This window comes from Rana temporaria, chromosome 1 (genome assembly GCF_905171775.1).
Source record: "Rana temporaria chromosome 1, aRanTem1.1, whole genome shotgun sequence".
NCBI classification, from domain to species: Eukaryota; Metazoa; Chordata; class Amphibia; order Anura; family Ranidae; genus Rana; species Rana temporaria.
The window spans coordinates 454,481,483-454,493,789 of NC_053489.1; the positions used below are offsets into that span (position 1 = coordinate 454,481,483).

The following is a 12,307-nucleotide window of genomic DNA, read 5'->3' on the forward strand; positions in this document are numbered from 1 at the left end:
ACATAATAATTATCGCCTTTGTATATGGACTATTATGTTAGAGATCACAAATGAATTGATTAATTGCACCAGGATAACACAACTGAGCACTGTGTACTGAGGTTTATTAATTATGAGAGCATTGATTGTGTTTTACCCAGCAGCTCTAACTATAGAGATCAGTAGCGTGGGTATTTTTGGTATATATGCTGTATGTCCTTTTAATATCTTAAAACCTCAGACATAAAAAAAAAAAAAATAACAATGCATATGCCTCAATAGTGTGCGCTAGCCTGAAACAACAACCAAGTGTGGTTCCTTTCTAATCTCTGATCCCTCTGCTACCTTCACAAGTCACTGAAAAGGCTTAAGGCCCCTTTCACATGGGGCGGATCAGTAATGATTCGCCCCGTGAACCTCCGTTTGCTCAGCGGGGATCGCTCTGTTGATCCCCGCTGAGCTGGCGGATGACAGGGCGGTCCCCGCACACTGTGCAGGGACCGCCCTGTCTTTTCTCCGCTCTCCCCTATGGGGGGATCGGATGAACACCTTAAACACCTCAAACGCACTGTATGTAGTGATCACCTTGCTGTATATAAGTAGGTGAACCTGTTTATTGCGCTAGAGTTTTTTTAACCTACTTGTCTTTTTAGAAGCTACTAGGGAGGAACTAAATAGTAGAGTAGATAGATTGACTCTGAGTTCCAGTGTCACAGCACAGTTCCTGCCAGGGGGAAGCTCTGTTCCAAGCTGGTTGAATAACAGTGGAAGAATCCCCCATGACCACTGATCTGGTCTTCGGGTCTCCAACACATTGTGCATTGGATGTATGTATAGTTATTAATCTCTTTCTGTATAAAGCTTGTCTTTTTTTTTGTACTGTTGTGCTTCTATATGCTTACAATTTATGTTATATGCTGGTTGCAGTAGTTATTCTGCTCACAATTACTTTGAAGAGATTGCTGGTTAATTTCCCAGGGAGTACCCTTAACAGAGGTCTTGTTTTGGATGGAGGCATTGCCAACTTAATTATCAAGCCTACTTCGACTTAGCAAAAATTCTGGTCTTATTTACCTACAGATTTAAAACAGTTTTTTTTTACCTACAGGTTTAATGCAATACATTGTTCGGGGAGGACCATTTTTCATAACCCCCCAAAAGAGGGACTTTTTTCATATTAGGTTCTGACCATCTTCTTTATGACTCATGGATATATGTTCTAGTATATGTATACACTATGGGCCAGATTCAGAAAGAAATACGTTACGCTGTGGCAGCGTAACGTATCCCATTTACGTTACACCGCCGCAGGTTTACAGCGGCGGTGTAACGTAATTCTGCTTGGCGCAAGCCCGCCTAATTCAAATGGGGCGGGCACAATTTAAATTAGGCGCGTTCCCGCGCCGAACGTTCTGCGCATGCTCCGTTAGGAAATTTCCCGACGTGCATTGCGCGAAATGACGGCGCCCCAATGTTTTTTTTTAAATGTGACGTGCGTTACGGCGTTTCGTATTCCCGGACGTCTTACGCAAAAAATTTGTTTTCGAAATTCGACGCGGGAACGACGGCCATACTGATCTAAAGATAAGCCATGTTAAAGCAGGTGTAACTTTGCGATGGGTAAAAATGACTAGCGACGACGTACGGGATTGCGAAGAACGCGCGGATCTTCGTGGATCGCCGTAACTAGTCATTTGCATATTCTACGCCGACCGCAATGTCCTCGCCACCTAGCGGCCGGCCTAGAATTGTATCCTTAAGATCCGACAGTGTAATTCAATTACACCTGTCGGATCCTAGGGCTAGCTATGCGTAGCTGATTCTATGAATCAGTCGCATAGTTAGGAAGGTCAGGTAATGTTAGAAAAAAAGACTTGGCCCTCAAACTGTGTTCCAATTCTTCCCAGTGGTGTTCAGTTGGTTTGAGGTTAAGACATTCTGTAGGATACTTAAGTTTCTTAAAGGGGTTGTAAAGGTTCGTCTTTTATTTTCTAAATAGGTTCCTTTAAGCGAGTGTATTGCTGGTTCACTTACCTTTTCCTTCGATTTCCCTTCTAAATGTTTTTTTTCTTTGTCTGAATTTCTCACTTTCTATTTCTCCTCAGTAAGCTTTCCACCATCATCCAAGCGGTGGAAAGTCAGTCACAACAGCTTACTGAACAGCTTACTGAGGAGAAACAGGAAGTGAGAAATTCAGACAAAGAAATCAATGAAAAAAAAAACATATAGAAGGGAAATGGAAGGAAAAGGTAAGTGAACCAACAATGCACTAGCTTAAAGGAACCTATTTAGAAAATGAAAAACAAACCTTTACAACCCCTTTAACTTGGCAATCCAGTCCATTGCGAACAGGACATGGTTATGCTGCTCACAGAATAGGGCATTTTCCAAACGGTTACCACAAGGTTGCAGGTGCACATTTGTCTAAAATGTCTAGAATTAACAGTACTCTTCAATGAAACACCTAAACTCAATAATTTGGAGGGGTGTTCATGTACCTTTTTGGAAGCGTGTGATGAGAAGGTGTCCACAAACTTTTGTCTATTTATGTCATATATATAAAACTGATCTTGTTCTGTGTTTACAATATTGTGCCTTTTTTACTTTGTCACGATCCATAACTATGCATCTGCATACCACGAAGCACCATTATGCCTTGAGGTACCTCAGGCCTGTCAGGATCCTAGCATCAACACTTATGCCCCCACACACGATCGGGATTCCCAGCAGACTTTTTACCGCCGGCAATCTCGGGGGGGGGAAACCGAGAACCTGCTCGGTCACTTTCCCTGTGTACACACCAGAGGTTTTCCCGTCAGGAAAACTGCGGTGAGAGCTTTTGCCGTGAATTCCGGCCGTGTGTGTGCTCCACTGCAGTGTTTCCTATAGGAAAACTGCCGGGAAAAAGGCCGCCGGGAATCGCGGCAGGAAAAAAAAGAGAACATTTTTTCTGCAGCGATTCCCGGCGGTTTTCCTGTCAAGAACTGCCGTGGAGCATACACACGGACAGTTTTCCCCGCCAAAAGCTATCATGGCAGCTGTCCCAACGGGAAAACTGGTCGTGTGTACAAGGCATAAGGATTTAAAACAATCTGCATGTTTTTTTTTCGAACCTGATTAGAGTTTTATTACAAATTGTGAAATCTGCCTATTTTTTTTTATTTTTGCTTTGTTAGTCCCTCTTTAAAGCGGAGGTTCACCCATAGAGAACACATTTTCCCCTTAGATGGATGCTCGTTTTGTCTAGGGGAATCGGCTAGTTGTTTTAAAATATGATCCGTACTTACCGTTTACGAGATGCATCTTCTCCGCCGCTTCCGGGTATGGGCTGCGGGACTGGGCGTTCCTTCTTAATTGACAGTCTTCCGAGAGGCTTCCGACGGTCGCATCCATCGCGTCAAGATTTTCCGAAAGAAGCTGAACGTCGGTGCGCAGGCGCAGTATAGAGCCGCACCGACGTTCGGCTTCTTTCGGCTACGAGTGACGTGATGGATGCGACCGTCAGAAGCCTCTCGGAAGACTGTCAATCAAGAAGGAACGCCCGCTCCCGAAGACCCATACCCGGAAGCGACAGAGAAGATGCATCTCGTAAACGGTAAGTACGGATCATATTTTAAAACAACTAGGCGATTCCCCTAGACAAAACGAGCATGCATCTAAAAGAGAAAAAAAAACCTAATTGGGTGAACTCCCGCATTAATGAAGATTATTAATGCAATGACACAAAAAGATTTTTCTCAAGATGTAAAATACCCAACACTTTTTTTTTTATAGGTGCATGATAGATGTAAATTATAGGTTGTGTAAAACTTTCATCTGTTAAAACAACCGCACTACACTTTCCCATTTGCAAATATTTTTCTCTAAATATTACTTTCAGTAAGCTCTTGCATGGCCTACATAAGTTACTATAGAAAAACAAAGCTTAAAAAAAAAAAAAAAAAATCATGGTAAAATACCTGCCCTTATTTTATTCACTGCTATATACTGTATGCTTCAATATGGACACTCTCAAAGATGAGTTAGGCCGCGTAGACATGATCAGTCCATCCGATGAGAACGGTCCGAAGGACCGTTGTCATCGGTTAACCGATGAAGCTGAGGCCCCGTACACACATCCGAGAAACTCGATGGGCAAAACACATCGTTTTGCTCGTCGAGTTCCTTGTGAAGCCGCCGAGGATCTCGGCGAGCCAAGTTTCCTCATTGACTAACGAGGAAATATGTTCTCTATTTGGCTCGACGAGTTCCTCGTCGGTTTCCTCGGCCAAAAGTGTACACACAACCGGGTTTCTCGGCAGAATGCGGCTCCGATCGAGTTTCTGGCTGAATTCTGCCAAGAAACTCGGTCGTGTGTACGGGGCCTGACTGATGGTCTGATGTGCCTACACACCATCAGTTAAAAAAACGATCGAGTCCAACACGGTGACGTAAAACACAACAACGTGCAGAGAAAAATGAAGTTCAATGCTTCCAAGCATGCGTCGACTTGATTCTGAGCATGCATGGGTTTTTAACCGATGCTTTTGCATACTAACCATCGGTTTTGACCTATCGGTTAGGCGTCCATCGGTTCAATTTTGAAGAAAGTTCTACATTTTTTGACCGAAAGATAACTGACCGATCGGGCCCACACACGATCGGTTTGGACTGATGAAAAGGTCCTTCAGTCCGTTTTCATCGGTTTGGGCCGACCGTGTGTACGTGGCCTTAGAATCACACTTCACAGATAGGCCTTGACAAGGCAGTGTGGCTTCCACATATACAGTATTTGCAAATGTTGTGTCTGGTTTAAAGCAAATCATTATACAGTGTAATCTCCTGGGAAAACTTTTGTGTGGTTATCCTTGTAATATATTGTTGACCTCGGTGAGTTGTTTTTTTTCCTCAACAAAACTGAAGTCCACATTTAATAAATAAAGTTAATCTAACAACAATTGAATTAGCCGTTTAGCTTCAGTGTAGGGTTGGGGGTTACCAGGTCACCAATAAAAACATAGTTTAGCATATTTAATATTAAATAGATTAATGTAAACCACTTACAGTCTTACATCGATAAACAGCTGAACTGCAGTTAGACTGTACATACCTGTTTACCCAACTGATCCTTCTTCATCAATCCTGTTGCAGCAGCAATATTTCCAGCACCCTCTACTGTTCTGTGTGCTACTGCAGTCACTCCTGTAACCATTGCTCCACCCACATGAGAAACTTGTTCTTTGGTTTTCTCAGCCACTGGTAATAATAGAAAAGTAGCGTTCAAGCATTATGACCTAGCAATGTACAATATGACATGTACTATCAGCACAGTACTAAGCTTAATCAATAAGGGAACAAGAAAAGTGAAAAGGGAAGTAGCCTGCAGCAACCAATAACAATTATTGTTTCATTTATTAAATTAATTAGGTCATGTGAATGGGTCATCATTACTGTGCAAAGGCAAAGCACCTTTACCCTATGAAAAACCTAAATCTTTTTATGTCCATTCTAATAAAATATACTTACTTTGGGGATAAAATAAATGTTATAATGATCTTATTTTTGAACTTCCAAGGACTGATGCCGCGTACACACGACCGTTTTTAATGGTCTAGAAAAAACAACGTTTTTTTCAACCCGATTATTGTTAAGCCGGCCATGCCTAAACACGATCGTGAAAAAAAAAATGCTCTAGCAAAGCGTGGTGACGTACAACACGTACGACGACTATAAAGGGGAAGTTCAATTCGGATGGCGCCACCCTTGGGGCTGCTTTTGCTGATTTCGTGTTAGTAAAACTTTGGTGAGAGACGATTCGCGCGTTTCAGTCTGTTACAGCGTGATGAATGTGCTATATCCCTTACGAATGCTAGTTTTACCAGAACGAGCGCTCCCGTCTCATAACTTGCTTCTGAGCATGCATAGTTTTTTTACGTCGTTAAAGCCCACACACGACCATTTTTTTACGACGTTAAAAATTACGTTAAAAACGACGTGAAAATTTAGAGCATGTTCTAAATTTTTAATGCCCATTTTTTTTACGTCGTGAAAAATGCTCTGGAACCCACACACGATCGTTTTTAATGACATTAAAAAAAATATGACATTTTTTACATTCCAAAAAATGGTCCTGTGTACGCGGCATGATATAGTATGAATCTAATGCCTCGTACACACGATCAGTTTTCCCGATAAGAAAATTGTGATGTGAACCTTTTGTCAGGAAAAACACGGTTTTCCTGTCGGAAAAACTGATCGTGTGTACAGGGCATAATGGTTTGTGAGGAGCAGGTTATGGGCCTAGAAAAAATTGAAAAAGTTACTCTTTGCTCTTTCTATTGATAACAGGTAGTTTCGGGTTAGCTGCAGAATATACAGTGGGGTGCAGTACTTTTGTGAATCAATATCCCAGAAAATAATTATAAGGTAATGTCAGCTATGCTGGAAAATAATTCAAGCTGTCATGGTTAGCAACTCTATAATTATTTGCACTATAGCCCAGGGCTCAAAATTTCAAGTCCTGAGCTACTAGCCAGGCCTCAAGAGTTACTCGCCACCAGTTGCCCCACCTAATTCATACACTGCCCTGTGCCTAATTGCACCCGTAAACACGCCCTCGTAGATTATCTCATGGAATGACAATGTTTTATGCAGAATCAAGTTACAACAAAATGGGACAGGGCACTGGGGGCAGACCAGAGGGACAGGGCACTGGGGGCAGACCAGAGGGACAGGGCACTGGGGGCAGACCAGAGGGACAGGGCACTGGGGCAGACCAGACCTTTTATTTAGGCTGGCAGAGAGGAGAGGAGCTGCAGCACAGTGGGAGGGAGTACAATCCAGCGCTGAGATCCACACAACTGCACAGCCATTGACACCATAGCACAGCGCACACTGACACCGCACAGCACACATTGAGACCAGTCTGTTCACAGTGCTCAGGCTAAACTGTTGGACACTTACATAGAGCACAAGGAGAAGAAAACTGCACAAACTAGAAGGCTGCCGCTCTCATGTCAGGGCAACTTTCAGTGAGCGCTGCACCAGAGTGGTAATTTTTGCAATCCTCCACCTCACTCATTACTTTCTGCTCTCCAGCTACATCGGTCGTGGCCCGGGGGAGGGGGGCAGGCTCAGAGAGGTCATACTGTTAGGTCCCATGGCTTAATGAGAATTGTAAGGAGAGCACCTGTGTACTGCTCTGCCTGTGCGCGGCTCACAGACTACTTTTCCCGAGCATGCACCTTTCCTCTTCGGCCGCCAATCTCATCGGGACTCTAAGTGTAGGCACAGATTGGAGGGAGATTGGTCATGCAGCCCTGTCATCACTCGCCCCCAGCTTAAATCCACTCGCCAAATGCTAGTAGGCGAGTGAAAATTTTGAGGGCTGCTATAGCCTATTAGTAAATTATAATTTGTATGCCATACTGTTGACAAACTAGTCATGTCTGCCTGGGGGGTATAATGCAATCAAGGAAAAGCCACTGATAAAGATATTTACATTGGCACATGACATTACAAAGCACTTTGTCCATATAATGACCAAATCAAAATCTCTTCTTTGTGGATTCTTTAATGCGGTAAAATATGTCTTCTAGGATGAGTTTGTTATTAAAATAAAGTAATAAAAAAAGCTTTGGTTTTAAAGTTGCCTTTCAAATGTGGAATTTAATTTATATTGGTTAAATCTTTTCCACCATTTTGTTATTGTCATGCATCATAAGAGGCAAAAAGAAACAGAAAGTTTTTCTATACCTGTTGTTACTCCATGTACAACACCTTCTTTTGTCTTGGAACCTGAAAGCAACAAAAGCAACACAATTCACATGTCAGTGAAGAATAAAAATATACTTGTAATACTTGTAATAATGTCAAATAAAGTTGATGACCCAGTATACAAATATTTGCGTAGTAAATTTAGTAGTACAATACTACTAAGATTTCACCAAAGGAATACCAAAGGAGTTGGGACAACTATATAGGATGGAAGTGAACCATCAGGCCTTCAGAAAAAAACTTAAAGCGGGAGTTCACCGATAAATGATGTTTTATCCTGTTTTTACCCTTAGATTGATGCTCATTTAGTCTAGGGGAATCGGCTAGTTGTTTTAAAATCCGAGCATTACTTACCATTGTAGAGGGTGATCTTCTCCGCCACTTCCGGGTATGGGTCTTCGGGACTGGGCGTTCCTTCTTGATTGACAGTCTTCTGACAGGCTTCCGAAAGGCTTCCGACGGTCGCATCCATCGCGTCACGAATAGCCGAAAGAAGCCGAACGTCGGTGCGGCTCTATACTGCGCCTGCGCACCGACGTTCGGCTACTTTCGGAAAATCGTGACGCGATGGATGCGACCGTCGGAAGCCTGTCGGAAGACTGTCAATCAAGAAGGAACGCCCAGTCCCGAAGACCCATACCCGGAAGTGGCGGAGAAGATCGCCCTCTACAACGGTAAGTAATGCTCGGATTTTAAAACAACTAGCCGATTCCCCTAGACTAAATGAGCATCAATCTAAGGGTAAAAACAGGATTTTACCGGTGAACCTCCGCTTTAAGACACATCTATTCTGAAGCGTGGCTGGACGACGACATTGGATACAGCGCCTTGAGGCGATTTTAGTTCGCATTTGTAGCGCTATACAAGTTACTCACTCACTCATAGCTATAATATCTTGAACTTTTCTAACACACTCTTTTTATCATTTGACACCCAGTTTTAATTGCAAGTCTGGACATTACTCATCATCACTAGCTATGAGTAAGCATCACATGATGTGAAACATGTCAGCCACCTTTTTCCTGTTGTTCACTACGTTTTGACTGCATCGCTTTGGTTGTTTTTTGGATTTTATTTGTACAATAAAGACATTGTTTTAAGGAGTGCTGCAGTCCAGGACCTTCTTCTATCCAAAGTCTGGACATTAAGCTGAATAAATATTTGAAATACAGATTTTGACCTTGACAAAATATTTCTAATTATATTACAGTACAGTGGTTCTAAAGTGAGTTTTTTTTATCTTAATGCATTTCCCCAGCAGCCCCCTCAGCCCCCATATACTTACCTGAGCCCCATCTCTGTTCAGCAATGTTGCACAAGAGTCTCGGCTGTCTGGGACTCTCCCTCCTTATTAGCTGAGACAGCAGTGGGGTGCCATTGGCTCATACTGCTGTCAAGCAAAGTCAATGAGCCAATGTGGAGATATAGGGAGTGGGGCCAAGCCGTGTCTCTATGTCTGAATGGACACCCAGAGCATCGGCTCATGTTCCCCCAATAGCAAGCTGCTCGCTGTGGGGGCATTAAGGAGGAAGGTGGGGCCAGGAGTGCCGGAAAGGGACCCGAAAAGAGGAGGATCTGGGCTGCTCTGTGCAAAACCATTACACAGAGCAGGTAAGTATAACATGTTTTTTTTTTAACAAAAAAAGACAAGACTTTAGTACCACTTTAATCTCTTGCCCCAGGCACACCAGACAAGCAACATAAAGGGCCAGATTCACGTAGCCCGGGCGCAGCGTAACGTAACAGATTTAGGTTACACCGCCGCAAATTTTCTGTCTAAGTGCCCGATCCACAAAGCACTTACCTGGAAATTTGCGGCGGTGTATCCTAAATCCGTCCGGCGCAAGGCGGGCCAATTCAAATGGGGCGGGTACCATTTAAATTAGGTGCGCTCTCGCGCCGGACGTACTGCGCATGCTCCCGACGCAAATTTCCCGATGTGCTTTGCGCGAAATTGCGACGCGCCAACGTTTTGTGAATCGCGACGTGAAAAAAAGACTTGCGCCGGGAAAAAATTTTTTTTCAAAAAATTCAAAAGCGATGCGGGAAAGACGGGTATACTTTTACATGGTGGAGTAATTTTCCACTTTGTAAAAGGTGCCCTATCTTTGCGACGGCAAACTAACACTTGCGGCGACGTAACGACGGGAAAAAGTTTTGTGGATCGCCGTAACTGCTAATTTGCATACCCGATGCTGGTTTACGACGCAAACTCCCCCCAGCGGCGGCCGCGGTACTGCATCCTAAGATCCGACAGTGTAAAACTATTACACCTGTCGGATCTTAGGGATATCTATGCGTAACTGATTCTATGAATCAGTCGCATAGATAGAAACAGGGATACGACGGCGTATCAGCAGATACGCCGTCGTATCCCTTTTGTGAATCTGGCCCAAAGGTACTCACATCATTTTACTTTACTGTGGAATAACTTGGTTATAAACCCATTCCAATTCAGCTGACTGGACATTAAAGAAACATTACCACACAGATGATGCAATCACTCTGTCATTGGGCTTTCTTTTCCCACCAACAAGACCCCAAGCCCCACAGCCTGATTGAATCCTAGTAATGGCCTAGCCTTTCCATTCACTGTGCAGGTAGTACAGGACATTAGTGTAAAGACACCAAGAGCCAGATTCATAGAACAAATACGCCGGAGTATCTACTGATACTCCGGGGTATTTTTAAATTTGCCGCGTCGTATCTTAATTTGTGATTCACAAACAAGATACGACGGCATTTGGCTAAGATCCGACAGGCTTACGGCTTCGTACGCCTTCGGATCTTAGGCTGCAATGCTTCGGCCGCCGCTGGGTGGAGTTCGCGTCGTTTTCCAGCGTCGGGTATGCAAATTAGCTTTTACGTTGATCCACGAAGCTACTCGCGTGCGTTAAGTCGTCGCAAGTCGTTTTTTCCCGTCGCAAAGTTAAGCCTGCTTTTTCAAGGCTTAACTTTACACCAGCCATGTTAAAGTATGGCCGTCGTTTCCGCGTCGAATTTAAAAAAAAAAAATTAGGGCGTTAATACGTTACGCACGTCGCCATTCACAAACACGTCGGGGCGCCGTAATTTCGCGCAAAGCACGTCGGGAAATTTACTAACGGAGCATGCGCAGAACGTTCGGCGCGGGAGCGCGCCTAATTTAAATGGTACACGCCCCATTTGAATTAGGCGGGCTTGCGCCGGACGGCTTTACGTTACACCGCCGTAAGTTTACACGCAAGTGCTTGGTGAATCAGGCACTTGCGCTGAAAACTTGCAACGGTGTAACGTACAGACGATATGTTATGCCGCCGCGATTCTTTCTGAATCTGGCCCCAAAAATTTACATGTTCCAGCTGTATGGAAAATATCAGGTAATGATTTAAACACCTACTGACTACTCACTGTAAATATAAGTGGGTAGCAGGTATAAGCACAATGATGTACCTGTACATTGGGCCTTTCTTCTGGGTTCGGGGCCCGCATGCACATGCCCTCCTACCAGACCCATGCTGTGATTGAACACTTTGGCAGCAGATTTCAGCCAATGATTTTGGCTGAAATGGGCCTTTCAGATAGTGTCTGTTATCGCCAGATTTCCCGCCACCCTATTACAGTTCCACAAAGACATGTAGCAGAGAACATTTTAGCCCACTTTATGAAGAAATTTGGTTATTTGATTTTTTTTTTGGATGTGTTCTATAACAGAAATTAGAAAATATATTTGTTCCATCATTTTCAAAATATAAAAAAAAAAACTGTGGTGACCAAATCCAACCAAAAAAAGCCATATTTGTGTGAAAAAATTATACAAATTTCATTTGCTGACAGTGTTGCATAACTGCACAGTTGCCATTTAACCGCTTCAATACTGGGCACTTTTACCCCCTTCCTGCCCAGGCCAATTTTCATGCAACACAGTACCCAAATGATATTTTTTTCACATGAATAGAGCTTTCTTTTGGTGGTATTTAATCACTACTGGGTTTTATTTTTTGTTAAAACAACTAAAATAATTAATACATGGATCCCCGCGCACCTGTTCAGCTCGGGTTGTTTTAATTTTTTTCCTCCGCTGGGGTTGGCCCTGTGACTGGGCCGGATCTCATTGTTCAGCTGTGGTCTCTTCTCCTTCAGCTTGGATGGGGAGATTGCTAGTTGTGCGGGGCCCCTACTTTCTATGTGCCTATGGGCCGTATTTCGGTCGGGGAGGGTCTGATGGAGGCCGTTTGGCCCCCCTTCCCCATATTAGGCGCTGGGATGTGGGGGCCCCTTGTTTAGTCGGGTCCTAAGATCCCAGGCTTTTGATGGAGGATGAGTAAGCAAGTTGGGGAGGGGTGGGCCCTCCTTGACAGTTCAGTTTGTAAATACGTAATTCTTCTCCTTCACTGATGTGCGCTGATGAAGCTGCACTGATGGGCATTGATGAGTCAGCACTTATGAGCACTGATGAGGTGGCACTGATGAGGAGGCACTAATATGATGGGCACTGATAGGTGGGAATGATATGCAGCACTGATGAACACTAACACTAATAAGCGGAACAGCTGAGCACTGATAGGTGGCAGTGATGGGCACTGATAGGAGG

The 12,307-nt window shown here is 43.8% G+C and overlaps 1 protein-coding gene across 1 annotated transcript in view; it reads right to left on the bottom strand.

Moving 5' to 3' along the window:
• SNCA (synuclein alpha) overlaps positions 1-12,307 on the bottom strand; it is a 143,064-nt gene that overhangs the window by 101,942 nt on the left and 28,815 nt on the right. Inside the window, exons 3-4 of the mRNA XM_040327863.1 lie at positions 7,714-7,755; positions 5,069-5,214 (exon numbers count right to left, since the gene is read on the bottom strand). Of these exons, the coding sequence (XP_040183797.1) occupies positions 5,069-5,214; positions 7,714-7,755 (188 nt within the window). The remainder of the gene's footprint in view (positions 1-5,068; positions 5,215-7,713; positions 7,756-12,307) is intronic.